Here is a 15,344-nt window from a genome sequence, read left to right on the forward strand (position 1 = left end):
AGTTCACTTGCCAGGGATGGTAATCCTGGACCAGTCTCATGTCAGTTCAAATTCCCCTCAGACACAAACCCTTGAGCCCATTAATTCTTCCTCCAGGGAAGCAGGGCCTGGCAGTGCTATCTGCTTGTTTACACTGCTGGTGTTAACTGCTTCCTCTCAACTTGCCTCTGCATTTCATCTCCTCTACAGTTCAAGTTAAAAGAAATGCTGAACAGACAGCCCTAGTCATAACACTCAGGCATGTCCCTTCAGGAGTGACTAATCCCTCCTGGAATCCTTTCCGGCTGGAAGATGGAATAACCCAAGCATCGTGAGACTTTGAGAGGCCTGGTGAGTGCTGGACAATTCACTACAGCACAGTACCCCGTCCTTGCATCTCAGCTGCTAGGAGTTCAACCTTGTGATGTGCTGGGCATGTTTCTTTTCAGTGACCCCACTGCTGTATGAGATCAGACCTCTAAGAAGCAACTGAAACCTTAATGGTGACCTCATGAATTATTGATGTTGCTATTTAATGAGGTATGTATGTTTGCGGGGATTCTCCTTTGTTTACCAAAAGGCATGAAGACTGTAGAAGAAAAGCCTGGAAAAAGACAGCAAAAATTGTGGGTACTTGGAACAGAGTCAGGTACATTCTACAGAAAGCCTTATCTTTGGCCTGGTTTGATATCTGTGTGCAAGTGGTCCCGCTCTGTAGTAAGCATTGCTCAGGGAGCCCTTGTAGATGGGGAGGGGCAGCAGAGGTCTCCAATGGCAGTGCAGAGGCAAAGACCTTCCATAGGGTTGGCTGTGGCTTCTGTTTAAACAGCTTAGCAGTTGTTGAAGAAGACAAAACTACATCTCATCACACCACGTGTTGCTTTGACACTTGCAGAGTATGTTTAGGAAAATGATTTAAAATCTTTTAGCTACAACTGCTGTGGACTTCAGTCCCTAAAGAGGTCACCACAGGCTCAAAACGGAAAATGAACAGGTCTTCTGCGCAAGGCACATTTAACACGTTGCCATAGGAACCAGTTACCTAATTCAGGCATACACAGTTATTCTTGCCCCCAGTGAATTCCAGTAATGGGTTTATTATATCACACTTCATTGGTGTCATCTGTCACCCAGACATTCATATAAATGAACCAGCCTTTAATTTTATGCTGTCTTCCACTAGGCAGACCCAGTAATGGGTGGATCTTCTTTTGGGTCTTGTGGTTGTAAACTGGTCAGTTTTATATCCAGCTTTGCATGCTAATGTCTTCTTTTCATGCAAATATCATCGTTGAGGAAGAACATTTGTTTTCATTTCCTGATATTCAGGTTTATCAAAAATGAGCTCTTAATCTCTAAGATCTTTGAGAGCACATGCTGTCAGGGAGCAGGTCGAAGCATTCTGAACSCTTTTTTCCCCAGATGGTGTCTGAACTGCAAGTCACACTAATGTCTGATGCAATGTTGTGGTCATTTCTCCTTTTGTTTGGGAGAGAGTTTTGATTTACRTTAGCTGAACTGAAGGTTCATTTTAGGCTTCATGACTGAGTAGTATAGTGCTTTGTTTACTAGAAAAACAGACGGATAGACAGGTTGATAAAAAAAGATCTCAGCAGCATTTCCTGTAGATGCATTTGCAGTAGGTACACAGACATTAAAAAGATGGAGTTGTTTTTTAATTCATGATGTTATGTTGGGGACTGGTATTTTGTAGCTGAAGAGCATAACAGTAACTAATCTTCCTAYGAATAAATATTAGAAATACTTGTTTCCCATTTAATACAAAATTTGTTGTAGTGTTAAAAGTCAACAAGCAAAACATAAAGTACTTAACAGGCTGGTCTGGACCTAAGATATGCTGGTGGAGGATTTTCACTGAGAAGTTTTTGCAAGCTTGGTGTTGATTTCGCAGAGCTGTTGGGTTTAAAAGTAAATGCAACTAGAAAAAAACATAAGAGCAGCTAGCTAGAGAGGCAAGAAAAAAAAAAAGGCTGGAGAGTGATTCACTTGCAACAGGCTGGCTTTTTGATGAGCCGTCAGCTAGGAAAGGAGGCTTCAAACGTGCAAAGAAACCGCCTTGCTCAAAACTTACTGAGTTCTGGAAAGCAGGACAGTGTGGATGCTCTTTGTCAAAAACCAGGATTGGCTGACCTCTTCAACACCTTCTTTTCTGAATACGAATTATTTGTGAGAGTGAGTACTGGCTAACTGTTTAGATAAAAACTGGGACCATTGGAACAGAGAGCCAATTTCCAATTAAGCTGGAGCTTCAGTTAAACTCAAATAGACCAGTCAGTAGAGATGTTCACAGGTGTCAAAGATGGCTGAAAAATCAAAAGAATTCTCAAAAGAACATATGATGTCACAGGAGAAGTAAAAAAGGTATCTGGTGATTTCCAAGAAAAAGTTAGGTGGGAAATGACCTTTTGGTAGGACTCCAGTGAGTGGAATACTCACTACAGCACTGAATTTGAAGTGCTGGACAGACTGGGAAGCTCATCTGTGAAAATTTCTACCTTGAATGGCAATACCGATCAATATATAAACCAAGAGGCTTGCCACAAAAAGCCAGGAATAGCCTRGTAAACTTGGAACCTAGTAACAGCTGAGTTTCACAAGAATTTAAAGAAAGACCTGAAAAATGTCTTCTTGARGAAAATCAAGGATCACTGCTATACTGGAAATTTGCTGTTTGAAGATAGAATTGGATTAGTCAGAAAACTTCAGCAAAATGGTGTATTTAAAACAGTTTTCTACCTCATTTGCAACCCAGAGAGGCTGCATTGTGCTAACTCAAAATAAAACATCACTGTCTCTGAAGAGAAGACTMTGTAATAAGCTTATTGTGTTATGATAGGCAAGTGGGTGGATGGASAGAAAAAAAAGGCTTCATTTTTAAAAACAGCTTGACTATGTTATTCCTAATGAACTTCACTTGAATATTCCAGATGTGATTCAAACTCTTGATGTGATGTTCAGAGCCATCTGTCAGTCTGAGCTGGCCTGGATTCTGCAAAAATTTGAAAACAAAAGGGAAAAAAGGAACTGTACTGGAACTGGCAAAAGTCCTGTGGAGACTTAAGTTTYTGGCATATCTACTAACAGCAAGGGCTTCTAAGAATGGTAAGAAACCAACATAAACATGCTCACCTGGCTTGCAGATCAAGACAAATGAAAGAAGATAAAATACTCAGAGAGGCTAGAAAATGCTTTGTAGTTTGTTTCTTTCCTTGCAGCTATTAAAAAAATATTGTACATAGTATTATAAACAAGTGAGTCAGTAAGCTGCATATCCARTGATTCCCCCAGTAAATATTAGGGCCACTAAGCTGAACTGGCAAAGTCTGAAAGAATGAGTATCAGAATCCCTATTTTCATTTAGATTTCAGCATTGTACAGCTTTGGGAGATTAGCTTATCGGTGTAAAACTGATCTGTGAAATACAAGAGATTGGTGAGAACAGGCTCAAACACAGCAGCTAATAGACCATGCTAAACAAGTGAGAGAATTAGAGGATCCTTATTGGTCTCAAATGGCAACAATGACTGAGGAAGGAACAGTCAGCCAAAAACTGAGTCTGAAAACTGGAGCACAGGAATTGGAACAGGAAGTTTGGATAGCAAACATAATTAATGAGCTAATAGTTCGTGTGGATTTCACTGGGCGAGTAGTGGTGAAACAAATGCCAGGAATGCTGTAGATCTGAACCCCAGAGCAGGGGGTTTAATAAATGCCGGAGTAAAAGAAAACTGCAAATGGGGCATTAGGAAGTCATCTCCATGCATTTTTAATTCTCCATGTTCCCTAATGTATGACACCTTCCGTCTCAATTCTACTTCATCTCAGATGATATGGAGATCCATACCAGTCAGAGGTGAAAGATAAGGGAAAATTTAAAATTGATAAGTGATACGCCTTAACTTAATGATATACTGTGTTCGCTTATGATATTGCTACATCAYCACCAAAATATATTTTGCTTTCATTCTAGTATCCTCATAGTTTCTCTCCTTCTCAGTTTCCTGTTGTGCTGCCAGGGGAAACCTTTCTCAGTGGTCTTGAAGGAGCACCAGAGTGTACTCAGAAGGAGATGCCTCTCAGTTTATGGATGCATATAAGTTATTATAATTTTAACACCTCCTTTCTCACCTACATTCTCAGCCAGCCAACCTGGAATCTTGTTCTGTGATGCATCCCACATGGGTTTTAAATCTAAGTGCTCTTAGTAAGTCCTCTCCTTTTTGATTACTTTTGTGCCCTGTTARAAAGGAATTTATATGTCTTCTGAAAGCAAATAGGCAGTACCTAAGAAAATTCTGACTGTCATGCACTGGAAATGATGTCAACCCTTTCAGTAGAGAAAGACGACATTTGTCTCAGAGAATTAATTAGCATGTGAGCTGGAAACAGTTTTGATCATTCCAGAAATGTTGTCCACTTGYGATGTGAGCTCATCAGCTCTCCAAGGCTTAGTCAGTATCAGTAGTAGGATAGGTCAGAGGGGAGGTGAAAAGAAAGCAGAGAACACTGCAGAAAGTAGTGGGGTGGATTCAGTCAGTGACCTGCTTCCTTCCAAGTCACTTCTGAGTTGGTGCCTGAGAGACTGCCCTGATGACRTTTGTAAAATCTTTAAAATATGTTGTAAAACTTCAATTTGGAGATGTGTTGGCCAAAATCCTGTGAAATTTGCAGTAACAGTGTCACTCAAGCAAATCTGATCAGATTTCACTTTAAATGATTACACTCTGCCTCCCTATATTTTYGTTCACAAAAGAATTTGCTGCGTCATATTGCTGGCCTGAAAAGTCGGATGCAGTTGTACCCTTGTCACAGTGATATTTCATGAATTAGTTAAGAGGCCTCTATAAAGTCTATCCAGAACTTCAGAATCCTCTTGGATTAATGTGCTGTGAAATAGTATTTGTTAAGTTGCTGTATAGATCTATGTGGGCTGCTTTATAGCTTCAGCTTTCCATCCCGTGGAAGAAGTGTCCTCTGTATGTATTCAATTAATTAAACAGTTCATGAAAGTATTTGGGATCTGTAAGGGTACGACCTATACGTATTTGACTGCTCTTACTGTTGCTAGTATTTTCTGTCATCTACTACCACAGTGTAAATTGATTAAGCATACACATGTTCATTTTAGTGTACTTGCTGCCCAAGTTGACAGAATCATTTTGATATGTAATCACAACGGCTTGTGTTGGATTAATGTTTTATTATTTGATTTTCTACCATCCACTTAGTTTATTCTAGCAGCAACACATGATTATTTTCCAAAGTTAAGTAAGCACAAAACCCAACATAGTGCAGGGAAACAGGGGATACTATACTAGAACAAAATGGTTTGCATTTAAGGCTAAGGCCTTTAGCTCAAACCTTGGATTCTATTCCTTACTCTACCAGAATTGCCATATTTTACCACAAACCACTTCACCTTTATGTGCTTCTCTTTCCCCATCTGTGGAATAGCAACAGGACCCTAATAYGTGTACTGAAGATCATTAAATAGAACTTGTAAATACTTCCAGATTTTTGATTGGAAGGCATACAGAAATGGAAAATGATATTAGATGCCTAGATTCTGTATTGACGTGGCAAGTGAAATCTCTGTACAGAAGACATTTGGATGTATTTGACATAAATGTGTCATATTGACTGACTAGCAGAATTGCTACTCCAGCAACAAGACGGTTCAGCAGATGATTTACTCCAGATTTCCAATATGCAGAGATGTTTCCCGATCTGTTGCACAAAGATGAACGCAGTCTCTCTGTATTGCTGCCTCCCTGTCTCTGGTATAGTACACTAGATCCTTTCTTCTTGAGTGCATTTTGAAGTGTGCTGCTGAAATCACTGTGTTTTTTAAAGCCTATCTGGACCTCTCACCTCACACCTGAGCTTAATTTGTAGCAAAATATTACTGCCAAATCTGTTTGATCATTTCCAGACAGGGAAACCAAGAAAAGGTTTGTGACTTCTCTAGGGAAGAGAGAAGGAAGTGAAAGGACTCCAGCTGCTGGTGTGACTACAGGAATGTCTCATAATCTCCCTGTGAACCTTCATGCCTCTTCTGTAAAAAGATACCAATGACATTTACCTTTTTTTCCCATCTAAATTGTTTTGAGACTGATGAATGAGAAGGGTTATAGCTGCACCACGTACCTTGTTAATAAGCAGTTTCTAATGTTCTTCTCAGAGGAATTTATCAGAGTAATCATAAGTTATTTAAAAAAAAAACTGTTTGCATCTAATGAACATCAAAATACCTATACCAAAGGAGAACTTCCTCCCTGTGTTGAATAGTGAAACATGGCTGCTCGCTTTCAGTTCTTGTTTCTAAATAGTTTCCTTTCTGGAGCCTATGCCCTGATATTTTATCAGAGTTGACCCTCCCAGCAGGAACAGTCTGCATTGAAAGTTATGGACAGAATGCATTTAAATGTCATCCAAACATCTAGAACCTTTTATACAGACAAAAGAGATAATTACAGGATGCAGTTCATGTCCTCCTACAGTAGAAAACCATTTCAGATAAATTAGGCTCTACAAATGCCTATATTTCTCTAGATTTTGATGGAATTTTAGTTCAGCTATTGGCCTCTGCAATGTAAAGTTAGGAAATGTTAGTTCTATCCTATGCAATTCTCGTAAAAGAGATCATTACATCATTTCCATTCATTTTCATTCACATATTTCTGTTCTCCTTCCCCTTTATTTTCTTAACATAAAGTCTTTGGGGAGGGGCTGCCTTTCTTAATGTATATGGACAGTGTCCCTTTGAGCACAAACTTGCTGATTTTCATCTTAGCTTTAGCTGTTCAACATTAAACATTATCCAAACTTTGCTTACTGCTTACCTCTCCTCTGGTACAGGGCACCGCATCAGAATACCTGGAAGTACACATAGAGCCCTCCTCAATGAGATCATCCTGGAGCCCAAAAGTAGCTGTACAGTTGGCAGAGAAATATTTGTAGGGCCTCCAAGTCTGGCCATAGTCCTGGGACCTTTCCAACACCATCGCAGCTGGGCGAGGTGACTTGAACACAGCTATGACATGGGTCAGATAGAATTCAGTTTCAAAGTCCAGCCTGATTTCTTCCCTGTGTACGCCTTGGGCAGACTGCCACCAGGAGATGGGGTTTGCAAAGAAATCATCTGTCATGTCAGCAGGGAGATGGGAGTTATCAGGCTGGTTGGCATTGCACTTGGTGCAGCGAGGCTGTCCGCAGCCACGGGAAGGCTGATGGAGGAGATTCTGATCCGGGTAGAAGCAGTACAGTTCTGTGCTGTTCTGCCCACATGTGGTGAGAGTGGCTGGTGTCCTCCCYGTTGCAAGGTTGCCCACCGGAGGGTTGCATGAACGACCATTGCAGCGGAAGGCTCGTAGCCTCACAGAATCTGAAAGACAGGCAAGAGAAATGAAAATAAGCAGAATTTCCTAGATGATTCTTAGGCTCTAAAACCACTGACTGCACAAATTTTGGGGCTCTCTTACTGCACCCAACAGGACTCAATGTAAAGAAAGCTATTTCATTTTTTCACACAAAGTTTTGAGGGCATTTCTYGATAAATCTAATCCTTGTTTTAGGTGCCTAAGTCATGGACAGATGTCTTCAGWAAACTCAACTGCTACCTGTGGGCATTTGAAGGTCTACCTTTGATTTCTGTTAAAAACGCATTTGCGTTAGTCTCTTGAACTGTGTTTAAATATAGAAATTCTGGTTTTCTTACTTTCACTTTAGCAAAGCTCCATATCTAAGGACTTAATCTATTCAATACATTTATTTTCATTGCAATCAGAGAGTGAAGCCAAACTGTACTACACAGTGTAGGTACCTTAAAAAAGAGATGATTTCTGTCCAACAGATTACAGACACTGTTTATACATACAGACACCTAAAATAAAGCATGTATCTCTATAGTATAGTAATGCATAACTAGCCTAATTTTGAGAGGTGTTGAGTTTCTGCCACTCCAACTGAGATTAGCTGGAGTTGTTAATACTTAGCAGCCCTGAAAATCGCATCTCTGTTTTGTTTAAATGCTTTAATATGGAGGCAGACGACTATATGCTGTTTGCCAAGTTTACAAATATTGGCAAACAAGCATTTTTTGTATATTCATTATAGATACCTATTTATTTCTAAATGAATAAAAGGTAGGGATAACTGAAAAAGTCATAATATTGTTTGGAAATCAGTAATGCCTTGTGACACTGGATCACAGGTCATTCCCAAAACCTTATTACCAAACTGGAGAAAACTGCTTTTCTAATGACATACAGTGTACTCTTTGCATCTTAATAGTCTAGAAGGAATTAAAGACTGACCTTGCAAGGTCATAAATCTAATCCAAGAGGTCACAAGTCAGATGGCTTGATGCAAGTCCTACAGGAAATGACCCTTCCAAAGAAACATAGGATGACTGTAAACCCTTAGTAATCTAGGAGCAGTTCAAAGGTCAGCTGTTAGTTCAAGATCCTAAGTCAAATTTTAAAATCCCTTCTCAGTTTATGTTCAATCTTTCCTCAGGCAAAAYTTGTTTTAAAATCAAGTTAGACCACAAAAAAGATGTTCTGGTTCAGCCTTATAAAAATACCCCAATTTTAAGWGTACTGGAGTGAAACTGATGTCCTTCTTTTCCAAACGATTGTTTAAGGTGAAAAAATGTGTCCATCTTGCATGGCTTTGCCTTTGAGTTGCTTCTGTCCTTAATCTCCTAGTGRCATTTCTTCACAGCACAGAAAAGAAGGATCAGGGATGAATGCTGTTCTGGAAAACACCTCATGCATTTTGCATCCCAGGATTCAGGCACCGACCCAAGTCATGGTGTGTCCAGCGAATACCAGTGAAAGGGGTGTGGCATTTTAGCTTACATGCAGCAAAGTTAAGCTTAAATTTTAGATAGCAAGGAAGAAGATAGTCCAAAAATGCTCTTGACTGCTCTTATAAACTAGTGGAAACCACCCTCAAAAGAACTTGGACTTAATGTGTGTTTGCCTTGCATGCATTTTAAGCAGCAGCCTCAGGAGAGAGGAGGGGTCTGGAGCTACAGTAAGTTTCCTTCTGGTGGAGGTGGTGTTCCAGYAGTGGGTGGGATGGGCTGGCCAGACTTATCCTAGTTTTCCAGTGATGTCCTAGGAGGTTGTTAGAGCTCAGAGGGCAGCAATACCTGAGTTACGTGTGCACCTAATAATCCCAGGATCAAAGCAATGCAAGTCACCCCTCCTCAGTCGCATCACCCTTTGTGCCAGCATGGAGGTGAATTTTCATGAGAAAGGAGGAATTGCAGAAGTTACCTGGAGAGCAAAGGAAGGARGATGGTGGTGTTTGTTTCTCAGTCCTTTTCTTTGCTTCTTGACTTCAGCTGAGCTTACTCTCAACTGATTCTTAGCACAATGGTAGATCCTCCACCAAGCCCTCACGCTGTTCTGACTGCTGACTGCCATTTCAATATACTTTTTTTCTGATTATGAACTTGTAATTTCATCTGAACCTAATACAGTTATAGGGGAACATCAGGAGTTTCCAAGGTCTTATCTGGAAGCTGACTTGCAGTTTTTTGAGCATTTTTTTTCCTGAGCAAGGACTTGGGTTCCCACAAAAGCTTTTTAGAACTTCCCTACTTTTTGCAGAGCATCTGAGGTCTCAAATTTCTGTCTGCTCAGGAGGGTGAATTCCTCTAAGTAGCACAAGAGTTTCTGAAAAAAGATAAATATATTCTTGCAGATGAACAAAAATTTTATGAGTTGTAGCTGCAATGCCTCAAGATTGTCTTTGGAAGTGGCATTTTGGTATTTRACTTGTTCCTGTTTGGTGAAAATGACTGTAAATGTATAAAGTATAGCAATTCCTATGTTTATGGTAGATTGGATATTACCTGATTTTGCTCAGTGCTGCACAAAGGTATCATCTTTGCCTACAGAGAATTTATGTTGGACTTTGAACAAGCATTCACTATGACAGGAGTCTAGGGCACTTAGTTTCGATCAAGACTGGGCTCATGTTACAAATCCCATTGAAATATGGATAAGCATGTCCTGTAACTAAAAGAAAGTCCATCTTTATTGATGTATCACACCATGAAAGCTTTCACAGAGGAAATTGGATGCTGCTGTTCTAAACTGAAGGAGCAGCATAAGGGATGCTTTGCAGACAAGAATGGGAGAAAGAAAAAAAAGGAAACTTTTTTAAAAGGCAATTGCTGCTTCTTTTATTGCCGATAAATGGGCTACCAGTCTTGTACTGAGTTTTTCAGCTTTATTTATATGAACCTGGAAAGGCAGGAAGAATGTGGTCAATCTCCTGATCAGGAGGCGCAAGAAGGTTTAACTGCTCTGCCTGCTACTGCAGCAACATCAATAAATAGTTCCTGTCTGTGAACTGCTGTGTCATTAGGAAAATGAGAGAACAACAACATGCAAATTAGTGGAAGGGAGGTTGAGAGAAGGAGAGAGACTGGAAAACAAAATCTACAGTCGATTTGCATTTAAAGAAATCAATTGGCAGAACGTTGCCTGGCCACAAGGATAGCACAGCCTGTCCATCACTCACTGAATCTGTGGAAACAACACGAAATGTGTAATCTGAACAGTGGAGGGGGGACCACTGCAGAGGAGAGTTGTTTGGTTGCACAGCAGCCAGACAACCAAACAACTTATCCCAAATGCCAAGAGGGTTCAGTGAATAACTCATAACAAAATAAAMAAATTGATTGTGCCTGGGCACTGTATGTCATTGAGGTTGATCAGCTTTTGCTCCATGATGTGTCTCTTGGCTCCATGAATGGTATCACTAATTTATTTGTTTGTTTTCTGCTCCCTCAAGGCTGTTACCACACAGTGGCAGGGTAGTGGCACATGCCTGGTGGATGTTATAACGATAGTGTTGTCTGGGTGCCATACATTTCAAGAGAGGACACACTACTGATATTACTGGGAGACAGTTTCACACGGAGATGTCTTGCTTCAGAGCCTTGTAACACCTGATTCCAAGTCTGCTGATGTGACTAGAAAGATGCCTGATATTTTCTATTGGATTTGGCCTGGGATTTTTTATTTCTTTTCAAAATCATGACTTTGTGCATTCAAGGCTCCTACAATGAAAAAGAGGAGCAACTTCRACAGTTCTGAACAACTTTCAAACACTGAAAACTTTGGATATCTTCTGCTAAAGTCTTGATGGAGCAGTTTCAGTGTGTAGGTGTTCACACACACATGTGCCCACTGGAATTTCACTTCTACCTCTGATTAACTTTCTTTTTAAATAACAAAAAMTTTTGAATGTTCATTTATAGCTAATCGCCTTGGGGACATGAGTTGTTCAAGTCTTTATTAATCAGACCTTGAGGTTTTTCTGTAATACTAGTAACAGTAGAAGTGCTACAAGCCTGAGGCCAACGTGCAATGGGTTTGGCAGGTCTTCATCCGGTTATGAGTAGCCAGATRTATTTTAACACTAAAAGAGTCCTCACAACTGGAGCTTCCTAAATATCYCAAAGGTGAAGTTCTGAATAAGCTATGAACCCAAAATGCCCCCATGGCCTGGGGCACAGACAGAGTGAGAATAAGATCCCAGATCTGGGCAGTGTTCCAACATGGCTAGTTGTGATCTGCTTGCCTGCATCCCTCYTGGAGCAGTGCTTGGCTACACCACCTGCAGCCTCATTTCCCGAAGAGCTGAATAACTGCAGATCATAGGAAGCCAAACCCTGCCAATAACGAGGTTTTAAGCCTCGTACTAGAAATAGCCATTTTTGACCACACCACGCCCCCTTTTGGAGACCTGCCATCGGGAGAAGAGCTGGCCCAGGCACTGCTCTCCTGCGGGTATGGACTGGCAAAGCATGAAGCAAGAGTGAGGCTACTGGCAGTCCCCTGAGCTGTGCCAATGCATAAGAGTTTTCAGGCTGCTGTGGAGTTTATATGAGAGGGATATGGCACTCCACCTGAATAAGACAAGGGGGAGGACAGTCCAAGTGTCATATTCCCAGCTGACCCTTCCAGCCTAACCACTTAAATTTCCCCCCCGCTTTGCCTAGTATTTAAAGATATAAGGAGCCAATCTTGACAGCCCTGGCTTTGTTATCTGCTCAGACAYGGGCAAAAGGCAAATATTTCTCCCACGTATTCCTCATGAACTACCCCATCAATTTATCTCACCTCTGACAAGGAGGGGCCAACTGTACGGTTTAAAAGGATGTTTACTATATAGGCTAATAAGGTATGAAAGAAAAACCACTTCTCTATATACCTCTCTGCTCAGGAAAAAGCTGAGACTTCCAAATCATTTTACACAGATTAGCTAGGTGCCATCAGGGCCTTAATCTAAGCAATACTGACCCAGCCAGCAATAAGACCTCTAAAGGTTCAAGATTAATTAAGATTTTTACATTACTTAAAAATAAATTAGAAGTGAATAGGTAGCCCTTGTGCTTTCAAAAGTTGGTGTTTTTGCACAACCTTTTGAGGAAGTACTGTGTATTTATTTAAAGTGACGTTGAATCCTTAGCGTCATCACCTTCAATATCCGATTATTTTGCTATTAATCACCATCTCTACACCATTATTCTGAGAGTATTTAACTTAATACAGAACACATCTCGTTCCCTCAAATTCACTTTCGAAGCAGTCAGCTTTGGGCTGCCTTTTCTTGAAGATTTGTTTTCACTTTGTGACTTGGAATGCAGAGCAAATTTCAGCTAGTTTATGACAGACTACTTTCCTCAACAGTATCAGCAACTTTGTGAGCATCTCTGCAACTTTTCTGTGCTACGTGTCAACTTATATATCCTACAGGGAGCATCCTCGCTTGGGAAATAGTGAATACCCAAGATAAGATACTACAGAGACTAAGGTGCCATGTCCTCCTTCCACTCATTCCCAACGGGGCTCTGATAACCAGACTTTTTTTCAAGTGACTCACTGGGCAATAGGGCAGGACTTTAAATTTATGAGCTGTTCTCAGTTTTTAAGAAAATAACGCAGTTTTGGGAACCTAATGTCTATGTTCTTGGAAAGGTTTTAACCAAGGCATAATCTGAGCTGAAGCCACTTGATCTGCATTTAACTTTACTGGAGCCTGCAGAGTAGCTGAACACTTCAATAGTTTTCAAATCATTGCATGAAGAGTGTTGTTCCTATCCTAATACCCTGGGCATGCAGGTGAAATTTAAACCAATGATAAGCTTTTCTCTACAGAAAGGGAGACCACAAGCGAGCATCCCAGCGGGAAAGTCAATGAAGATGTATTGTTGTCTTATCAATGCTTGTTTTTATTTTTCTGACCTGCTCTGCATAATTCATCCCGTTTAACCTTAAAGATGTATTAAATCACAGCAGGAAAAATACAATGTAATGCCTTCCTTCCTTTCCCTCRGAGAATTATTCTCTTTCATAATCAAGGTATTTTTAGGACCATAGGTAAATACAGGGCAGCTATATAATTTCTAAGTACACTTATTTGTACACCCATCTACACACACAACTAATCAACTTCTCCCTCTGTCCCAGTCTATTTATTCTCTAATGCTAATTTAGTTCTGTCCATTGAATATTAACTATCATATCAGGGAAGATGCTGAGTGAGTGGACTATCTTGCACAAACAGTAGTTCCTAAACTGTGTCTCTGACTAATAATGATGCAAAATGAAGTTAATATAGAATGAATCAGATCCCTCCTGTGATGCTGTCCAAGAATGTTGTCAWTTCACTCTTGTCCTGCCTAGCAAAGCTGTATTTCTTCCTCAAAACAAATATCCAGAATATCTCAACCCGTTGCCCTTTCTTTCTGTTTTATTTTCTTTCATTTACAAAAATATACTTTTAAGTATGTAGAAAACTTTACGTTCCATTTTAAGTCATGGGGAGAGACTGAGCTGCAAAGCTGTGTGTTGGGGGGGAATAAGAAGTATTTTTTATGTATTGACTAACCCAGATTCCTTACAAGTATGCAATTAAAAAAAATAAGATGTTGACATAAAARATTTATATTAGAATTTGCAGATTTGATTTCAATTCCCTCTCCCTTTGCTCAGCTTAGGCTGAATTGTTTTATGGATGGCAATATGGATTTATTTTGCTTACCTGCTTCCACATGGCCAGAAATAAAATACTCCAAGAACACAATCAGCATGATGCCTTTATGCTGCATGGCTGTCAGTAAAATATCTGTCCTCAGTGAAGCAAAAAATAGCTGCAGAAATCTACAGGTTTGGTGCTTGCATGTCTTTCTATATTTTCTTTCTTTCTTTCTTTTTCTCTGCTCACCTTCCTCTTAATGTAGGGGTCAGGGCTGCTGTCTCATTCTTCTTGTTTTCGTTTGGGTCCTTTTTTTTTTTTTTTTTTTTTTTTTTCAGGGCTCAGATGCCTTCTGGGTGTCACCCGTACATTGCTTCCAATAAATAAATAAATAACAGAGATTTTCTGTGTCTTTACCCCTCTTCATGCAGCAGGCAAGGGATGTTCACATCCTTGGTGTAGCCCCTTGAATGCACCATCGAGGGTGGATGCGAAGCGGAGAGCTCTGCCCGGTCCGGGTCTTTGCGGTTGGTTGTTCGTTTGCTATTTGGAAACTTTCGTTTCTGCTCTTTGCTTTTTGCGGGGCTGCGTTTTTGGCTTCGCCTCCGTTGCCCCCGCCAGGTTTCCTTGCCGCGGGGCAGCGGCGGGGAGCGAACCCCRCTTTGTTAGAGGTCTCCCCGCTCCCTTCTGCCCTCGCTCCCTGCAGCGGAGGGGCAGCAGCAGAGCAGAGCTGGCTGCGCTCGCTGAGAGATGATGAGAAGCAAGTGATTTCTTGGCTCCTCTCTCGTTTTATTTTGGTTTTGGTTTATTTTATCTTATTTCCCTCCTCCCTCTGCTGTCACGGAAGCCACTGCTGCCCCCCCTCGAAGGGATTTATTTGCTTCACACAGCGAGCGCCGGGGGATAATCGCAAAAAACAAGCCAAGCGCCAGCCCGCCGGTGGCGGAGCCGGGGAGCGCCCGGCCGTGCCGGGCTGGACCGCGGCCCCTCGCCGGCAGCCGGGCCCGGGCTCACGGCGGGGCCGGGCGGGCGTCGCGCGGCGGGGGCGCCGGGCTGGGGCTCCGCTCCTGCGGAGCGGCGGGGGCGGCGCAGCGCCCGGCTCCCAGCCGAGAGGGGAAGGAGGGCGCCGGGGGGCAGATCCTGCCCCTCTGCGGCTGCCGCGCGGCTTGGGGCCCGGGTTGCCTTCCCTCCCCGGGGCTGCTCAGTTAGCTCCAAGTTTTCTCTCTGCCTCCCTTTCGGCCTCTAACACATCTCGCAGTCCGAACTGGGCAGTTCTCCTCTCTGGTCCTGTCTGGCTGCAAAGGGGATTATTATAACATGTGATCTCCTTCCTGTTCTTT

The 15,344-nt window shown here is 41.6% G+C and overlaps 1 protein-coding gene across 1 annotated transcript in view; it reads right to left on the reverse strand.

Annotated features, from left to right (window-relative positions):
* LOC146600451 (netrin-4-like) overlaps positions 1-15,036 on the reverse strand; it is a 56,132-nt gene extending 41,096 nt beyond the window's left edge. Inside the window, exons 1-2 of the mRNA XM_085324146.1 lie at positions 14,071-15,036; positions 6,843-7,384 (exon numbers count right to left, since the gene is read on the reverse strand). Of these exons, the coding sequence (XP_085180272.1) occupies positions 6,843-7,384; positions 14,071-14,137 (609 nt within the window). The 5' untranslated portion in view covers positions 14,138-15,036. The remainder of the gene's footprint in view (positions 1-6,842; positions 7,385-14,070) is intronic.
* Between the last annotated feature and the right edge of the window lie 308 nt (positions 15,037-15,344).

This window comes from Rhea americana, unplaced genomic scaffold (genome assembly GCF_003343005.1).
Source record: "Rhea americana isolate MKP2758 unplaced genomic scaffold, rheAme1 scaffold_120, whole genome shotgun sequence".
Lineage (NCBI taxonomy): Eukaryota > Metazoa > Chordata > Aves > Rheiformes > Rheidae > Rhea > Rhea americana.